This window comes from Psammomys obesus, unplaced genomic scaffold, assembly GCF_907164565.1.
Source record: "Psammomys obesus unplaced genomic scaffold, mPsaObe1.curated_primary_1811, whole genome shotgun sequence".
In the NCBI taxonomy this organism is placed as follows: Eukaryota; Metazoa; Chordata; class Mammalia; order Rodentia; family Muridae; genus Psammomys; species Psammomys obesus.
This window is the reverse complement of record NW_026596131.1, coordinates 10,863,766-10,883,380: the sequence shown is the minus strand read 5'-3', so window position 1 is coordinate 10,883,380 and position 19,615 is coordinate 10,863,766. Positions and strand designations below refer to the sequence as shown.

At 47.0% G+C, this 19,615-nt stretch overlaps 1 protein-coding gene across 1 annotated transcript; it reads left to right on the top strand.

Annotated features, from left to right (window-relative positions):
• Nucleotides 1-81: 81 nt before the first annotated feature.
• On the top strand, nucleotides 82-17,181 carry Jpt1 (Jupiter microtubule associated homolog 1). Its single transcript, XM_055592519.1, has 5 exons — nucleotides 82-263; nucleotides 10,372-10,514; nucleotides 11,141-11,238; nucleotides 12,390-12,408; nucleotides 16,920-17,181. The coding sequence occupies exons 1-5, from the start codon at nucleotides 208-210 to the stop codon at nucleotides 17,066-17,068; spliced, it is 465 nt and encodes a 154-aa protein (XP_055448494.1). The 5' UTR covers nucleotides 82-207; the 3' UTR covers nucleotides 17,069-17,181.
• The last annotated feature ends 2,434 nt before the right edge of the window (nucleotides 17,182-19,615 follow it).

Sequence of the window (19,615 nt, the reverse complement as noted above, 5' to 3'; positions counted from 1 at the left end):
ATAGAAACTAAGAGATCCTTTTAAATCGCCCAATGGCGGCCTGCGGAGGGTGGGTCCTAAAAGCCCTATAAAAACAGACTCCGCGGAATCCCGCGGCGGCAGAGGCTCTAGGAGCGTGGCTGGTCGACCTCGCGGAGCTGTCTGCGCCGGTTGTTCCCAGTCCCCTCAGCGGTCTCTCTGCGCCACCCTACCTCTCCCCTTGGCGCCATGACCACTACCACTACCTTCAAGGGTGTGGACCCCAACAGCAGGAACAGCTCCCGGTAAGGCGGCGGGGCCGGGCTCGAGCCCTCCAGGGCTTGTGGGAGCCTTGGGGCGTTGGCGGTAACGGGCCGGGGGCGCGGGGCTCGCGCCCCGGAGGGTGGCAGGGCAGAGGAGTGGGCGCCGCTTTGTGTGGCGGGACTGCCTCGGCTGTGGCCCCGCCCCAGTCGGCCGGCTCTATTCTTTTCTCCCACGGAGCGGCGGCTGGGGGGACCGTGGGTGGCGGCCCTTAACGGTGCGGCAGGTTGGAGCCCGTGAGAGTGTGCGGGAGGATCGGCTTTCGGTCGTCCGCGGCGACACTGGTCGTGTCCAGGATGGGGGCTTGGTCTCCGAGAAGCCCAGGGAGCCTGCATGGCCCTGGTCCTGGGCCCATTGTCCCACCCGCGGGCCACGCGCTCCTGCTTCTGGCCTCGGGCGTGTGCTGGCCCCGGCCTTGGGCGCAGCGAGCAAATCTGAGCTCTGATCCTGCGCGTCTGCGGGCTCGTGCCCTCGCGGTGGCCCGCGGGGTGCCGGGGTCTGCGCAGCAGGTGCACCTCTGGTAGGGCGGGGCTGGTCATCCCGTGCCTCCACTTGCAACCCCGGATCGAGTCCTCTTCTGCGAGTGCCTCCCCGCGCCTAACAAAGGAGAGACCCGGCCTCCTCCCCCTCCCCACGCTCACCTCCGAGTGCGCGGGGCCGCGAGCCGGCTCGAGTGGGTTTTCTGCGCTCAGACCCTCGGACCTCAGTCCTTCCACGCCACCTTCTTCACTTCTCCCATTGACTTGGGCAGAATGAGTTCACCCCAGCGCAGGCTTCCCTTGGAGGAGGAGGTTGCCTGTGCTTGGGCGGGGCCAGAGAGCCATCCATTGTCTCTCCATTAGTATGTAGAAGCTTTCTAAAAGCTGGAGACCTTGCTTGCCACCAGTCAACTGCATTTTGAAGAGGAGCGGGATGTTTGGACTGGGACCCTCTTCCTATCCCTCACTTAACTTGGTGGGAGGTTTTGGGTTCTGTGGAGGGAGTCCACATCTTCTCAGCTGATGGCATACAGTCCCTTCAGTCCATTCAGATGCCTCGAGCATCTCTCCGATCTTCCTAACGGCTTGGCTCCCTTGTTCTCTGGCCGTCTATTCCCCATTGATGCTGACCCGCAGTTGGGTATGGCCAAGCCTTGGGGTCCTGGCCAAGTGGCACAAAGGGAGCCATTTTGTGGGGCTAAGAAGACAGCCGTGGAATAGCAGTATCTCACGGGGGTTTGACAAGTCGCCAACAAAAAGCCGCCTCGGAGGAAGCACTGGGAGGAACAGGCTGTGTCACTCACTGCTTTCAGTTTCACGAAGTAGTGAAAGAATGGTGAGATGGAAGTGGGCTAAAGGAGCGATTACAGGGCGGGGCAGAACTTGAGAGTGTAGACTTAGGAGACATGGTCACTCCCTCTTGCTGTCATCCTTCAAATGAGGCAATTTGTTCCAGAGGACACAGGGACAGACTGAGCCCTGGGGTTTTGTTTCCTGTGATAAGGCTAACTTTCTGCTGGTCCGACTTTGGTTACTGGTGTGATAATGTGTAATTTGGGTTTTATCTTTTGGGGTTCAAGCTCAGCTCAAGGCTGTGCAAAGCATTTCAGAGCCCGGGTTCTTTGCAAGTATGTTTGACAGGTGAGCAAATAAGTGCAGGGTGTTTCCGGCCACCTTGTCTGTCATCACCTGCCCTCCAGCGTTGATGCTCATGTTCTGCCCCATTCTCCTTACTTCCTCAGAATGTGTTTCTTGCTCTGCAACCTCAGTGATGAAGGTGCTGTGGTAGAGTGATAGGGACTTGGGATTGGAAGAAAGGAGTTATTTTTTAAATTGCTGTCTGTGGTGTAACATTTTTGGGTCTTAACTTGGCAATCCTGAAGCAGTTACCATATATGTGGTTCAAAAAGAAGGAGTCAAAACCAAAGCTCAAGTACTTTGTCTTGCAAGCAAATCCTTTGTTTGGGAACCGCTCTATTTCAGATGGTCTCTATAACACTGACGTCATCGGGGAGGTAGTACCTGCTATGGAAGGACCAGTAAAAGTTGGACTAGACAGAGGTTTAACGATTTTGAAGCTGACTGGGTGCTAGTGCTCCCCTGCCCTTGTTTTTTCATGACCTAAAAATATTTACAAGTCCACTATGGTTCTGAAGGATTTCATGAGGTTTTAATTACACTTAGTGAAGAAAGCCTCCCTCCTCCCTGGGGAAGGAGGAAGGACAAAGAGGCACATTGGGTTTGATTCTAATATTTCAGTTGTCTTTGGTCATTTGAGGTAAAAAATTAGAACAGTCTTACCCATTAAGGACCTGTAGGGATGGAGCTGGGATGGTTTAGCCTGTACAAGGTCCACAACCAAGGCAAGACCCTAGGTTCCATCCTCAGCAGCTCCCCACTTCCCTACCCAGAAAAATCACCCCAAAATCTATCTATACCTTTTAATTACCTGGATGTGGAGTGTAACTCTGTTATCCCAATACTAGGGAGGCAAAAGTGGGAGGGTGGCTTCCAAGCTCCAGGCCAGCTACAGCTATAGCTATGAAGCTATCCCGCTTCACAAATTTTTTTAATTTAATGTATGATTATCATCTTTATAAACTATATGCCTTAACACATTTATCTTGACTTATATAATTAATTTATTCTGGGTATGTTTTAATATCTGAGGCTTAAGAAATAATTGCTATTTATTTTTTTGGCGTAGGATCTCAACCCTATGGCTTTATACTGGCCTGGACTCAGTATGTAGACCAGGTTAGCCTCCAACTTGTGATCTCCTTCAGTCTCTTGAGTACTGAGATTAAAAGCTTGCAGACATAGTTTTAGATGTTTACTTTTTTTTTACACAATTTGTTTTTATTTTGTGTGTTGGTGTTTTCCTGCATGCATATCTGTGGTGTTAAATCTTGGAGTTACAGACAGTTGTGAGCTGCCATGTGGGTGCTGAGCCTTCTCTCCAGCCTTTTTTTTTTTTTTTTTTTGAGACAGCATCTCACTGTATGGCCTCAGTTGCCGGGCTGGAACTCAGTATGTAGGACTGGCTGGCCTCAATCTCACGGAGATCTACTTGCCTCTGCCTCTGGTATACTGGTATTTAGGAGTGGCTATCCAGCTGAATATTTATTTTCCATGTTTGTCTCTAGGTTTTTTTGTTTCCTGGTCCTGGACTATTTCTTCTATAGGTCTCTGCTTTCTCCCTAGAATGTGACATTAGCCTCTCAGTCAGTAAAATGCCATGCTCAGGGCTGGAGAGGTTTAGGAATATGTGTGTTTGAGTGTTGCTATGTGTACATGAGTCAGGTACCTGTGGTGGGCAGAGGCATCCAGTCCCCTGGAGTTACAGGAGGTTATGAGCCACACAGTGTGGGTCCTAGCATCTGAACTGTGGTCCTTTGCAAGAGCAGCAAATACTCTTTTAACTGCTGAGCCATCTCTACTTCCTAGTTGATGTCATTGTGTGGCCTCCATTTTTTTAAAACTATCGATTATATTCATTTTTATTTTATGTGTATGAGTGTTTTTATGAAAGTGTATGTATGGGTATCACATATGTGCTTGGTCTCCACAGAGGCCAGATCCCTTAAAACTGGAGTTACAGATGGTTGTGAGCCACCATGTCAGCACTGGGAATTGAATCTGAGTCCTTTGGAAGAGCAGCTGGCCAGTGTTCTTAACCTCTGAGCCATCTCTTCAGCCCTTTTTCTTGTTAAAAAAAAAAAAAAAAAGATTTATTATGTGTTTGTTGGAGGGGTGCCTGAGGAGTCTAGAAAGTGTGGGATCCTCTGGAGAGTTACAGATGTTACAGATGGCTGTGAGCTGCCTGACATGGGTGTAGGAGAAGCAAGCTCTCTCCAGGCCTGAGCACTGCATCCTACTAAGACCCTAATGTCACATTCTAGGGAGAAGGCACAGAGGCCTACAAAGAAATAGTCCAGGGTTAGGAAACAAGAAAACCTTAAAGTAACTTCGTGGGCTCCTCCCTGAAGACAAACATGGCATTGTTTGATTGCCTGTTGATGCACTGGAGCACTTGCCGCAGTCTGCCAGGCCAGAGGACTTCAGTGCTGTCAGTCAGTGAAAGCTGGCAGTTGCTAGGAGCCTCCAGAGTCTACTTCTGCTTTGCTGGCAAGAAGCTGAACCACAGAGCAGAACCAAAGCCCAGCACTGCCGGCCAGCCTCATTGGTATCGGGCTCTTCAGGACCCCTAAACTATCTATGGACAGCTTTTGTATTGCTAAGTGTTGTGGAAAAGAAGATTGCGTGACTGAGGAAATGCTGACAGTAAAGTGGCAGTGTCCATAAGTCAGGTTTGTTGCAGACAGCAACCTTTATCCTGTGCTGCATGGCTTCCTCTGTGCTGTGTGCTGCAGGGCAATGAAGATTCAGGAAGACATCCGGGAGTACTTGTGGCTTCCCTCCCCAGGAGCAGGAGCAGTAATCTGCTGGTGCTCTCTGTGTTCTAGCTGTGCTCCTGAGCTCACGAAGGAAGCAGGGGTAGGGTGTGGGAATGGGGTTTCAGAGATTGGCTGAAGGTTAAATGACACTGAAAGCAAGGGTGGAGCATGCTTGAGCCTGAGGAGATAGACCAGGAAAGGCACCGAGTGGAGACGGCCTGCAAAGTGAAAGAAGCGGAGAGGAAGGTGGCTGGGGCGTCTTGGTTTTTGTTTGAGAAGCAGTCACATTACCAGAGGGCCTGGACAAGGCAGAGGGCAGGTTTCACTGCTTTCTGTAGACATGGGCAGTGTACAAGTACTAAGGCCAGGTCCAGCCTGAAGGAGCTGAGGAGCCAGGATTTCTATCTAGGGATCCAGTGTGGACAGCAGGGAAAGTGGTGTTGTGAAAAGAAACTGGTGTCTGTTTGATGGCACACATCTGTAACCCCAGCACTCAGGAGGCTGAGAAAGTAGGATAGCAGTTTCTATGCTAGCTGAGGCTGCATGGTAAGATCCTCTGTAGCGAGGAAAATTACTTAATTCTCACTCTGTAGTTCAACCTTTACTGTACATACACCCCAGGGCTGCCTCAGCCTTTCTGCGATCCATCCCTGTTCCCTTGTCGGCCTCAGAAGCAGTCTTATTAAAATTGTGTGTATGGGTATGTACATGTGAGGCCAAAAGAGGGCACTGAGTCACCAGGAGCAGCAGTTCCAGGCGTTGTGAGCTGCGTGACACAGGTGAACTCGGGTCCTCTCCACTGAACCATCTCTCTGCCCCTTCTCCCTTTAATGCATGTGTGCATAGGTGGTGTGTTTCTCTGGCATGTGTACGGAGGTCACTGTGGCCCCCTGGGATCTAACTCAAGTTGTGAGGCTTGGTAGCAAGCACCTTTACCTATCTAACCGGTCCAGAAGCCGTCTTTAAAATAATTTTAGGTTAATAGCAATAAAGGAAAATAGGAAGACATTCATCTGAAATCCATTAGTGAGAGGGAATACTCCCATAGCATTGTGGGCATGTAGATGGTTTTAATAGTAGCTTGTGTACATGATCACCATCTTCCAGATTATATATAAGTATGGTGTTCTTATAATAACAGCCTGATGGGACAGATACTACTGCCTGCCCTCGTTTTACACAGGAGAAACCTGAGGCATAGAGTTAGGCAACTCACACTGAGCTGGACATGATGGCTCACTCCTGTAATCCTAGCACTCAGGAGGATTTTTGTGCGTTTGAGGTGGTTTGTTCAGATTTATATACCTGTATGTGTTTTTATATCATTTCACCCTATTAAGTAAACAGTATACACTTTTGTTCTAAACTTGATTTATTTTCCAGTCTGAGGAGGAAAAACCAACCACGTGTTTTCCTCTGATATGCAAACCATAGCATGCATCTGTTCCTTTGGGTGTGGGACCTTCACGGGTGGCAGACCTGGCATGGGTGGGAGACACTGTTGAAGTAACACCTGATGGTGTTCTCTAATCCAGTTGAGTTGGGGCACCTGGAGATAGTCTGTCCCACACACTGAGGGTGCCCACCAGGTCCAGTCTAGGTAGTCCTGGGAATCAAACCCAAGGCTTCATGCATGCAAGTGTTCTACCAACTCAACTATACTGATAGTCACTTTTCTTTTTTTTTATGGCAGGATTTTGTTTCTAGCCTAGGGTTAAGCTTATCCACTTTAGTCCAGGCTGGCTTCAAATTCACAGCAGTCCTCCTCCTTTCTCAGCACTTGCCTTCCTGGGATTACAGACATGAGTTCCAGTGCCTGGCTTTTAGGTTATCCCCTTACCCTTTTAAAATATTTTATTTATTTTATGTATATCTGCATGTACACCTGCACACAAGAAGAGGGCATTAGAGGGTAGAGCGGTTTTGTGAGCCACTATGTGATTGCTGAGAATTGAACTCGGGACCTCTGGAAGAGCAGACAGTGTGCTTAACAGCTGAGCCATCTCTCCAGGCCTCCCCGCCCCCCTTTTTCTTTCCCTGTGCTTTTGACCACCAGGATTCCTATAACCTGTCCTTAGGTTTAATTAATTTGCTATAAAATAAATTCAAGGAAACTCCCACACTTATGGTTTTATCCTGAAGGCTATAATTAGGCCTAGAGTAAAGTATATGGGAAAGGTGCTAGGCTTTCATGGCTACTGCAAGTACTTCCCCTCCAGGAACCTCTAGTTTCAGCTACCTAGATGCTCTCTTGTCTTTTGTTCTTTGAGGCAGGGCCTCTTTACATAGTCTTGGAACTACCTCACTATGTAGACCAGGCTGGCCTAGGGCTCAAATCTGTCTGTCTCTGGTAGTGCTGGGATTAAAGGCATGTACCACTATACCTAGCTCTTTTTTGGGTTTTTACAGAGACATCACTGCTGCAATTGAAATTGTGTAATATGGCTAGACAAAAGGCACATTCCAAGCCAGGGGTTGTGGCAAGAGACTCCTTGAGTTCTAGGCCAGCCTGGGCTACCTGTGACCCTGTCTCAAAAAATGGAGCTTGTGGTCTGAGTAGCCCAGGCTGGCCTTGAACTTAACTCTGGTTCTCCTCTATGGCCTTTTAAGTGTTGGGATTATAAGCATGGGGCCACTAAGCCTGTCAAAGAAGCAGAATCTGGGTCTAACAGACACAGCAAGAACTGTTGAATATAGACTCTTTAAGCACACATAGCTTTATAAAATTGAGCATGTTAATTAAGCCACAAGGCAAATGTCAAAGGATTCTTATCATAGCACAGTTTAGCCTGTCTGTTGACTTTTTAGCTAGAAATGAATAAGTTAGAAAGACTTTTGGAAACAAACACACTTTATTTTTTGTTTTTTTGAGACAGGGTCTCTCTGTGTAGCTTTGGCTGTCCTGGAACTGAAGAAATCGTCCAGCTTCCTGAGTGCTAGAATTAGCAGCATCAGCTGCCACACCTAATTGTGTATTTAAAAAAAAAAAAAAAAACATTCAAAGTAAAAAAAAATGTACATGTCTTGCCTGTATGTGCATGTGTACCACTGTGTGTCTGCGCCGCTGGAGGTCAGAAACTGTTCATTGGGTCCTGCAGGGCTGTAGTTAAGAATAGTTGTGAAGGGAGAGGACAAGGGAAGGGGTACAGTGGGGATACAAAGTGAACAAACTGTAATTTATAAAAAATATGAATAAATTAAGGAAAAAAAAGAATGGTTGTAAAGCAGTGGTGGCACATGCCTTTAATCCCAGCACTGGTAAGGCAGAAGCAGGTGGATCATAGCTCTGAGTTTGAGACCAGCCTGGTGTACAGAACCCAGAAAAGCCCTGTCTCAGAAAAACAAGACAGACAGACAAATAAATGGCTGTGCAGCCACTGTGTAAGTGCTGAGAGCCAGAAACCCCCTGCAGAGCGCCAAGACCACTTACGCAGGAGGCAGCCCAGATCAAAACAAAGAGACATTTGTCATGTACGATAAACTTGTTTCATTAGGACAGGTTTTTTTTTTCTTTTCCTTTTAGTTTTTGAGACAGGGTCTCATGTAGCCAAGGCTGGCCTAAATTTGCAACGTGTCAGAGGATGACCCTGAGTTCCTTGAGCTTCAAGCCTCTGGCCCCCAAATTTGGGGATTACAGGTATAAATTGCCACTTGGCTCATAAAGACAGTTTCTCAACTGTTTTGTGTTTTCACTCTATCTTTGTTTTAGTCCTGCCCTGCTGGCCCCACTCTTCCCTGTCTCCCTTCTACTCTTATGGCAAAAATACAATTTCATGTATCTGCAATCTAGGATTCCTAAATGAGGACAAATGCCATATTTGTTTCTGTGCATCTGGCTCATTTCATTTAACGAGCTGATCTCTAGTCCCAACCATTTTCTAGCAAATCACTCCCTCCTCGCCCTCTTTGTGGCTGAGAAAAGCTCCATCTAAAGATCAGTCTAGCCTTGAACCCACATCACCGGCATCTGCCTCCTGAGTGCTGGGATTGAAGGTGAGTGCCACCGCCACCTGCAGCTCCATGGAGCTTGTCTGACATGCTTCCTTTGTCTGTTGCCTGTGGCAGGCCACCTAGGCTTATCACTTGGCTGTTGTGAATAGTGCTGCAGTAGACACAGGCAGCCATGTATTTGGAATTTGCTGACGGTAGAGTTCTTCAGGAGCTGGTCAGATGGAAGGTTCAGTGGTTAAGACACCTACTTCCTAGGCCTGAAGATCCCAGGAACACACAGGTGGAAGAGGAAAACCAACACTTGAAAGTTGTCCTTTTGGCCTGGAGGTGGTAGCACATGCCTTGAATCCCTCACTTGGGAGGCAGAGGTTGGGGTCTGAGTTGGAGGCCAGCTTCCTCTACAAAGTGAGTCACAGCCAGTGCTGTTAAACAGAAAAGCCCTGTCTCAAAAACCAAAAACAAGCCAGGCCTCTGCCTCCACTGTTGGGAGCCATTACAGCTGGCTAAGATTTTATTTTTACCTTTTAATTAAGTGTCTGTCTGTGTTTGTGCATGTGAGTGCAGTGTGCAGAGCTAGAGTTGGAAGTGGTAGTGCGCCCTAATATGGGTCCCTCAGTAAGAGCAGCATACAGTGCTGAGCCATCTCTCTAGTCCCAAGAGTCTTAGGTCTTACATTAGGGTTTGATAATTTTAAATTGATTTTTTAAGAGGGGATAAGGATCTAGTTTTTGTTTTTGTTTTCTGTAGATGTGGATGTTTAGATTTTTCAGCAATATTTGCTGATATTTTTTTAATAAAAGTATTGCATTTATTTTTATTTTAGGTATGCAAGTGTTTTACCTGCATGTACATATGTGCTCTGTGTACTTGCCTGGTGCCCATGGAGGCCAGGGGAGAATATCAGATTTCTGGGAACTGGACTTACAGATGGCTGTGAACTGCCATGTGGTGCTGAGCCATAGACTTGAGAGCTGTGATGTAGATAGAGCCAGCCCTACACCAGGCTGGCCTTGAACCCATAGAGCCCCCCTGCCTCCCATGTGCTGGTTTAAGGCTAGCCCCAATGTTAATGTATGTGTATGAGTGCTTTGCCTAGATGTAGGTGCAGGCACATGCGTGCAGCGCCTGCAGAGGCCAGGAGACAGCGTCAGGCCCTCCACAACTGGAGCTAGAGAGCGTGGTGGAGCCCTGTGTAGGCTGGGGGTCCAGCTTAGGTCTTAGTAGGCAAGCACCTTTGTCTGCTGTGCATCTCACTTGCCCTCAAGGCGGCTTTTATATGTATAGTCGTCTGGTTTTTGGGTGACTGCTGTCTGATGCTGCAGTTGATGGGGACCTGCAGTCCTGCCTCCCTCTCCCAAGTTCTGATCACAGGGGTGTGCTGCCTTGTCCAAGTGAGAAGTGCTTTCCAAATGAACAAGTAAGTTCTTCTTCTGAACTTCTTCTCAAATATATTTAGCTAAGCCCAGAGAGATAAAGTCCCTTCTGCCTCTTCCCCTTCTCAAAGGGACACAGCCTGTTAGCTTGGATGACATTGGGTGTCGCAGCTTTCGGGTGTGGTGGATGGCCCTACTACAGATGGATAAAGGACTGTTGGTATCTGTTTTGACCTGCAGCAGTGGGTTTTCATCTGGATGGTCAATTCCTTCCTGTTAATGCAGTCTTGGCAGATGGGGGAGAAGGGTAAGAGAAGTAAAAGGTATTGAACATAGTTATACTGAGGAGTGTTTTGGTGTGATCTGAAGTTAACATCTTACTATTGTTTCTAGGGTTTTGCGGCCTCCAGGTGGTGGGTCCAATTTTTCGTTAGGCTTTGATGAGCCAACAGAACAGCCTGTGAGGAAGAACAAGATGGCCTCTAGCATCTTTGGGACACCTGAAGAAAATCCCCCATCCTGGGCCAAGTCAGCAGGTGCTGGTTTGTTTCTGCAAGGTTACTGTGCATAGCCCAGGCTGTCCTAGATCTCATCCTGTAGACCTCAAACTCAGATCTGACTACCTTTGCCTTCCAAGTGCTGGGATTAAAGGCGTGCACCCCCACACTTGTCAGCAGGTTTTACAAGGTAACCCTTATTCAGAGTCCGATCCAGCCGGATTTGGTACTGATTAGCAAAGGCTGAACCCAGAGCAAGCAAGAAATAAAAATCCTGGCTGGGTGCGGCGTCACACCCTGTAATCCAGTACTTGGTAGACTCAGGCGGGGTGATTGGGAATTCTGGGCTCCTAAGGGGTAGTAGGTACCAGGACTTTTTGAGAGTAAGGATCAGAGGCAGAGTGGCTCTAAAGTAGTTTTTAGCTAGTCTTCCTTTGAGTGTGTCTTTCTTCATTTTGTGATATGAAACTAACACAGTGTTCTGTTTTTGTTCTTCTGCTATATTCTTTTTTTTAAATGATTAATTTTACATGTTCTGAGTGTTTTGCCTGCAAGTATGTATGTACCGTGTAGGTGCTAGGAATGGAACCTGGGTCAGCCTGTGTTTGTTCTTAATGGCTGAGCCATTTCTCTAGCCTCTTACTGTTGTATATATTGGTTTCTAGGTGCCAAGTCTAGTGGTGGCAGGGAAGACTCGGAGTCTCCTGGAACACAGAGAAGTAATTCCTCTGAAGCAAGCTCTGGAGACTACTTAGACCTCAAGGTCAGTGTGATAACAAGACAGGCGAATGGGCTCTGTGGCTGTATGTCCTCTTGTTTTTTTTTTAACAAAAAAATTTTTTTTCTTTTTTTTATTAAGCCGAGTGGTCTTGGTGACGAAAGTTAAGTGTAAAATCACACAGAGAGCCAGGCAAGTGGGCTGAGGGTGGAGCTCAGTTGAGTGTTTTCCAGCTTGCTAGAAGTCCTGGGCCTACTCCCAGCACTTGCCACAGGACACCAGTGTGGTAGCTCATACCTGGGAGCTGGTGGCAACAAGATCAACTACACAGGGAGTTCTAGGCCAGTCTAAGCTACATGAGCTCCTCCTCAAAAAAAAAAAAAAAGCCTATGGGAGGCCAGGGAGTTAGACAAGAGCTAACCTGGCTGACCCACTTAGATGTCTCTTAACATTAGGTCAGTCTTAAACCCTTCAGCATTGATTCTGCGGCCTTCTGGATCCCTCACCTTGGAGTTGAAGGACTATGTCAGCTGTCTGAATGTTTGAGCTGGACTGCAAGAAATGACAGCACTGATGTCACAGTGGGATATAATTGTAGATAGTTTCCACTCAGTCCTCTGGGTGTATATCTGGGAGGGTGCTCACCTGGGAGGAAGTCTTCCTGACTAGGTACCTCAGTACCCTAAGGCATCAACTTCCAGGTGTGGGGAGACTGTGCGGCAGCTGCCTAGGGAAGGAGAGAGAAGAGGGGCAAGCCTAGGCTTCCCCCCCTTTTTGAGAAAAGATCTGGGTAAGAGAGTGTGTGTATCTGTCTTTCTGTCTGTCTCTGTGTTACTGGCTTTGGGTGTTTAGAATTCTGCATAGTTGTATAGACTTGCCCCATACTGCATTGAGGTTATGGGATCCTGCACTTACCTAAATGGAATTTCTTTTTTCCTTTTTGGGTTTTTGAGACAGGGTTTCTCTGTGTAGCCCTGGCTGTCCTAGACTGTGTCTGTGTAGACCAAGCTGGCCTTGAACTCACAGAGATCTGCCTCTGCCTCCTGAGCATTGGGATTAAAGGCGAGCACCATGGCAGCCCAGTCCAAAATGGGATTTCACATTTAATTTCAACAGGGTTAGCTGCTCTGAACTATGACCCTTTTATGTGTTGCAGAATTCAAAACAGGAACTAATTCTGAAATTTTCTTTTCCAGGGAGAAGGTGATATACATGGTGAGTACATCTGAGCACTGGATGCTGTTTCTGTAATGCTGCTAGGTCTCAGTTAACATGCAAATCATGTCTCAAGGGCTGCCATACCCTTGAAAAAAAAGTCAGGTAGTGCAAGCCTTTAATCTCAGCACTCAGAAGGCGGAGCCAGACAAGCCATCCCACTGGTGTCAAGGTTAATCTGCTAGAACTGCACTAATAAAGAAAAAAACAAAACAAAACGAAAGAACCCCTTTTAAAAGACATACATTAATCAGGCCCAAGTTTGGTATGCTTCTTGACATTTCTCATAAGAGGCTCTGGGCTGGAGAGATGGCTCAGGGTTTAAGAGAACTGGCTACTCTTCTGGAGGACTCAAGTTTAAGTCCAACCCACTGGGTTGTAACATCCTCCTCTGACTTCTGTGGGCATCATGCATGTACATGGTGTATAGATATATACATTCAGGCAAAACATTTATGAACAGAAATAAAGCCTTAGGCCAGGCATGTTTTTTTGAGACAGGGTTTCTCTGTGTAGCCTTGGCTGTCCTATACTCACTTTGTAGACCAGGCTGGCCTCAAACTCACAGTGATCTGCCTGCCTCTCCTTCTGAGTGCTGGGACTAAAGTCAGGTGCTTCCACGCCCGGCTGGTGCACATGCCTTTAATCCCAGCATTCTGGAGGTAGAGGTAAGGCATTGAGAGTTCCAGGCCAGCCTGTCTACAGAATGAGTTCCAGGATAGCCAGGATTACCCAGAGAGACCTTGTCTCGAAAAACCAAACCAAACAAAACAAAACTTTAAAAAAACAGGGTCTCACTATATAGCTCTGTTTGGCCTGGAACTTAACTTTGTAGACCAGGCTGGCCTCAAAACTCATAGAAACCTGAATTCTGGGATTAAAGGTGCATGTCACTGTACCTGGCCAGTATAATGGTTTTTGGTCTTGTTTTTTGGTAGCACAAAGGGTTGGATTCAGGATTCTTTGTAATCTAGGGGAACACTAAGGATCACATCTAACCTTCTCTAGGCTTTGCAGTTCTTTTCCTTTTCACTTCCCGAACACTGCCACTGTTAGACCATACGTAACAGAACCTGCTAAAAAACAGCCCCTTCCACACACAGCTCACCTCCCTGTGACTGCTAGCAAGTACTCTTAACCATTGAGCTACACCCCTACCCAGCTAATCTGATTTGTGCAAGTGCATGTTATTTAAAATCTAAACTTTGGAGCTGGGCAGTGGTGGTCCCCACCTTTAATCCCAGCACTTGGGAGGCAGAGGCAGATGGATCTCAGGAGGTTGAGGCCAGCCTGGTCCACAGAGTGAGTTCCAGGACAGCCAAAGCTATACAGAGAAACCCTGTCTCAAAAAACCAACCAACCAACCAGACAAACAAACAAAAAAACATTGGAAAGCCTGGAGATGAGAGAGCCCTGAAGATAGAAGCAATTTGTTTCAAGTGATGGTCTCCTCCCTAGCTGCCCTAGGACAGCTGCAGAGCAGGCGGGGGACAGCTTACTCAAGTATGGAGTCCTCTCCAAATGGTCAGCAGCAGTTTGTCCCCTGGCTATTCTGGGCTCCTGACTACTGTAGCATTTAGCTCATTTGTCATAAAGTAGCAACTAATATGTACTTGGGTCAAAAGTCAGCTCCAGTGCTTCAGTTAGCTTCAAGGGGGAGGATGCCTTCAATGTCCTTAAATAAGATAGGCTTAATTAATTTCAATGTAAGGCAAATTGCTTAGACCCCTAACTATAAGAATGGTTACAGGAGGAATTTGGACCTGCTTTTAGTGGGGAGGGCTGGGTCTGGTGGCCCTGTAATCCATATTCTCAGCATACCAGGAGGACAAGCAAGAGTTCAAGGATCAGTTTGGGCTGTAGGCTGCAGAAAGTGAGGTTGGGGGTGAGCTAGCTAATGAGCTGGGTGTGCTAGTTTATGTCTTTAATTGTTTGTTGAGACAGGGTTTATCTGTGTAGCCTTGGTTGTCCTGGACTCTCTTTGTAGACCAGGCTGGCCTTGAACTTGAAGAGATATGCCTGCCTCTGCCTCTGCCTTGCCAAGTGCTGGGATTATAGGTGTGCTGTGTCTTTAATTTTTAATACCAGCATTTGGGAGATAGGAAGAAGGATCTCTGTTAGATTCAGGCTCTCTAGGGCTACACAGTGAAACGCTGTCTCAAAAAAAAGAAAGGGAAAAAAAGGGACGAGTTTGGACTGTAGAATGAGGCTCACTGGTAGTGTTGGCCCTAGCAAGTGAGTGGCCTGAGCTTATTAGCTTTGCAAAAATAAAAACAGATGTATGTGAGGGAGAGAGGAAATTTAGACAGCAGTTTTCCTTCCTACCTGCGGGCAAGATAAAGGTAGTTACTGTCAATCATTTTTTTCTTTTTAGGCACTAGTAATCTCATTGATTGGCTAAATAGCAAGTTAGTATAGATAAAGTTTATTTTGATGTACAGGCTCTGGGTTTGATCTTCAGTACTGCTGTAAAATAGTATTCCTCTGTAAAATTACTAGCTTGAACAGTGGTATTCATTTTCAAATTGCCATCAAAGTCATACCCTTTTAGTTCCCATTTTTAAAAAAATTTAAATGACTTTTTATTTTATGTATATGGGTGCTTTACCTGCATGGATGGCTGTGCACCACGGTGGTTGTAGTTGGAGGCCTGAGGTCGGTGTTGGATACTCCAGGACTGGAGTAAAATCGTGAGCAGCTGTGTGGGCGCTGGCACCTGAACTGAAGTGGGAGAGTAGGCAGTGCTTTTCAATGGAGCCATCTCTCCAGCTCCCCTGCTTCTTTTTTTTTTTTTAATTTTGAGAAAGGGTGTCATTCTGTAGCGTGGGCTGGCTTCAAATGTGATCGTTTACCTGCTGTCCCTCGAGCGTGCTGGATTACAGGTGTGCACTGCCAGCCTGCCAACATTCAGCTCTTATTTTCTTTTCGTTTTGGTAGACCAGGCTGGCCTTGAACTCATCTGCTTGCCTCTGCCTCCCTGAGTGCTGGATTAAAGTTGTACGTCACCACCACGGGGCTTTTTTCATTTTTGAAGCAAGGTCTCTGGTAGTCCAGGCTGGCCTTGAACTCTATTCTCTCTCCACTTCCCAAGTGCTGGGGTCATGGGTGTGTGTCAGCATGGTTCCTTCCCCTTCATCACAGTGACTTAGCACACACACCCTCCTGTCACTGCTTGTTTAGTATTTAGTCTGCAGAATAACTCTCAGTTTCTTTTTGGTTTTATCAATCCAAAAAAAAAAAAAAAAAAGAAACAGGTCCATTGGTGGATGATGCAAGACAAGTGTAAGATGGTAGGAATGAATAGTCTATGAATTGCCTGTCATAGAGAGGCTAGAAGATAACTTTACTTTTTTTTTTTTTGAGACAAGGTCTCTATGCAGCCTTGGCTCTCCTTGTACTCAGTATATACCAGGAGCCCTACAGGGATTCAACCCTCTCTACCTCCCGAGTGCTGGGATTAAAGGTATAGGTCACATAATGAGTTCCAGGACAGCCAGAGCTATATAGTGAGACCCTGTCTCAAAAGAAAAACAAGGCAGGGTAGTGGTGTCGTGAACCATTAATTCCAGGACTAGGGAGGCAGAGAGAGGCAGGTGAATCTCTTGAAGAGTTAGAGGCAAGACTGTTAGGCTACACAATGAAACCCTGTCTTGAAAAAAAGAAAACCAAAAGAACCCAAATGGGTGCTAGGTGAGAGCTTCCTCTTTGCTGTAGATCTATCTGATCCTGTGTCTTGGGTAATGAATGCACCCAGACACTCCATGGTTCTTTTCTCTCCCACTTTTTTAGTTCATAACTATGAGATGTCATTTTAGGGGGGAAACTCCATGCTGGATTTTATATATAGTTGAATACAGTTATGTCATTCCATGGTTATTGAGTTCAAGATTCATAAAGGGAATTGCCATTGCCAGTATGGTAGCTGGGCCTGAAATCCAGCATCAGGGAGACAGCATTAGGAAGGTCACAAGTTCAGAGCTCTTGGAACTGGGCACATGGCATGCTGTGCCAGCTCCAAGACCTGAATGGAGATCCCCATCACCCTGAGATGGGGCCACATCCTCTGGTAACACAGTTCTGTAGAAGGTGGAGACTGGAGGATCAGTAAAAGACCCATCATAAAGGAATAAAGTCAGAACTGATGGCAAAGTCACCATATCATGCTCCTGGCCTCCGTATATATACAGAGGAGTGCAGACACACATAGTCTCTTCACATATTTTATTTTTATTTATTTTTCAGAAATGGTGTCACCTTGTAGCTCTGTCTGGCCTAAAAACATTCTATATAACGAAGTATGACCTTCAGCTCCTGTTCTCCTGCCTCCACCACATGGGATTAAAGGCACTTGACCTGTTTGTGTAAATTTGAAAACCACACACACATAAAACAAATAGGCAACACACTAACAGGTTCCTCCTTTTCTGGGTATAGGACCTTAATTGGTGACTTTTAGTGTCTTTTTTCTCCATTTGTGTTCTCAAACCATTCTCAAACTCTTGTCTTCCCAGAAAATGTGGACACAGACTTCCAAGCCAACCTGGGGCAGATGGAAGAGAAGCCTGTGCCTGCTGCGCCTGTGCCCAGCCCAGTGGCGCCAGCCCCGGCGCCATCCAGGAGAAATCCTCCTGGTGGCAAGTCCAGCCTGGTCTTGGGTTAGCTCCTTCTGCTGGAACTCTGTCCTTCTGTTTGTTTTTCCATGCTTGTGAACTGCACAACGTGAGCCTGACTGTACATGTTTTGGATTTGTTTCATTAAAAGAGAAGCACTTTATGTTCTGCTGTCTTTTTTTTTTTTTTCCTTTTTTTCCTTTTCTTTTCTTCCCCTGCTTTCTCTTTCTCTGTCTGACTCCTGGATCTGTGGGCCATGGCATGAATGTTTTCTAGTAGTAGACTGGAGTAGTAGGCTGTTTCTAAGAACAAATGATCTGTTTCCTGATATGTTAGAGACTCTTTTGTACCAGGGCTATTGATGCTGTACTTGGCTTTCTGTGATGGGACGAACAGCCACAGGCCCTGCCCTGCAGCCAGTCCACCTGTACCAGCTGTCTATAGTCATTGCTCTGCTCTCCTTGGTGCCGCCCCACTGAGGCGTCCTTTGCTAAGCAGCACCTTCCTGTGCCATATGGAATGATGAAAGCAGCTATACCTCACACTCCGCTGCGTGCAAAGCAAAGGAGCTGCCTTTTGTACCCTGAGGATGCCAGGAGTCACTTTGACTGGCCGGCTGCTGGGCAGAACCACCCAGGTGCACAAGATGGCTTCAGGTGTACGACCACACTGCCTTGGAATTGCAAGGTGAAGCACACAGGGGTGGCAGTCCCAGAGTGGGGCTATAGGTGCAGGTCCCACAGGGACCTCTTAACGGAATAACTCACTGATGCCATGTGCATGATGCTGGTGCTTGACCACAAAGAAAGTCTCATCCTTGAAGCTTGTACTTCCCAGTCCTGGACTGTTGCTTAAAGTAAATAATCCCACCTTTTGAAGCACCTCGTCTTGTCTTTTTTTTTTTTTTTTAGGGGTGTATATATGTGAGTGAGGGGGGAGAGAGAGGAAGAGGGAGGGCAACAACTGTGTAGCTGAGGCTGACCTTGAACTCCTGACTCCACTATCAAGTGCTGTATTGCACTTGTGCCTAGTTTATGTAGTGCTTGAGGGGTAGAACCCTCCCTGGGTTTCCTGCATGCGAGGCAAGCTTTCTACTGACAGCTGCATCTCAGCCCTGTCTTTTTGACAGTTTGAATGTCCTTCCTGGACCTATCCTAGGAACAATCCCACCCAATGGTTTGAAAAGGCATTCAGAGTTAAAACAGCATAATGAAAGTCCAAAGGGAAGTGGAATTTTCTTCCAAAAATACAGGCTAGGTTTTTTGTTGTTTTTTGAGACAGATTGTCGCTCTTATGCTTTTATTGAGTTCACTTCAGCTTCCCACAGGCTGGAGTGCAGGTTTTCACCACCATAGCTGGTTAGGACAAGCTTTTCTACCTCTGATCATTTGTATTAGACAGTAACATAGTGACATTTAGTCTATTTTGGAGCCAGGGGCAGATGTAGGAGGCCCTGACTTTGAACCTCTGTCGCAGCCCACCTTTTATGTGCGCAGTCCTTTTTGTTCTTGTCACCATCGCTGTCCTATCATTCCCCACACCCAATACCAAGGACCAAAGCTACCTTGAGATCTGTAAATGTTAAAGTTAAGAGATGAAGGCTGCAAAAGAGAGTCCACATAACAGTATGCCCCTCAATCGAGGTGGCAGCAGGAAGGCAGAAGCTTTCTGGGCTCAGCAAACAGGAAGCTTCAGGTCAGCTGCCACGTTGCAGTGTCCAGATCTGGCTTTAAAACCTGACTTGTCCACCTGTGTTTTCTGACAGGCTGGGCTCTTTGCCATCCCTTCTGGGTGTCTACTTCCTTACTGGTGAAATAAGGCCTTGGAGCTACTAGGCCTATCTTTGAGAAAGATTACAGGGCTAGAGAGATGTCTGAGCACTAAGACTGCTTACTGTTCTTAAAGTTTGGTCCCTGCACCCGCTTTAGGTGGCCCCCAACTGTTTAGCTCCAAGGGATCTGATGTCCTGACCTCCACTCGCACCTATACATATGTGGCACAGACAGAAAAATCTTAGAAAAAGCATAGGGATTGCTAGGTTATAAAGCATTTTACATAGTGTTGAATTGGCAGCTGAAGCCTAGGATCATTTCAGTGTACTGAAGCAAGCTAGCCTGAATGGAGATACGGCTTTCCTGGCCCTGTAACACTACGTGTTGTCTTATAGGGAGGGAACATGTACCCACCTTTTCAGCCTCTTAACAAGGGTGGAGTTCCTGGGGAGGGAGCTCCTTAGCTGGTGTTCTAACTTGATGGTTGGCCTTAACTTTTACTGTAGAGATAAGCACCTCATCACAGGTGTTCTGAGGGAGTGGCTGCTCAGCCAGTCTCAGATTGTTGGAGCAGATTTTAGGGGAAACACTTTCTGGAGGGGGTTCAGCACCTCAGGTTAGAAAAGAGGATCTGAGAGTCAGGCATGGTGGCACACACCTTTAATTCCAGCACTCAGGGAGGCAGAGGCAGGTGGATTGATGTGAGTTTGAGGCCAGCCTGGTCTACAAAGCAAATCCAGGACAGCCAGGGCTACATGGAGAAACCCTGTGGGGGGGAGAGAGGGGGAAATCTGTAAAGCCATATGATCTTCAAACTTTTTAAAA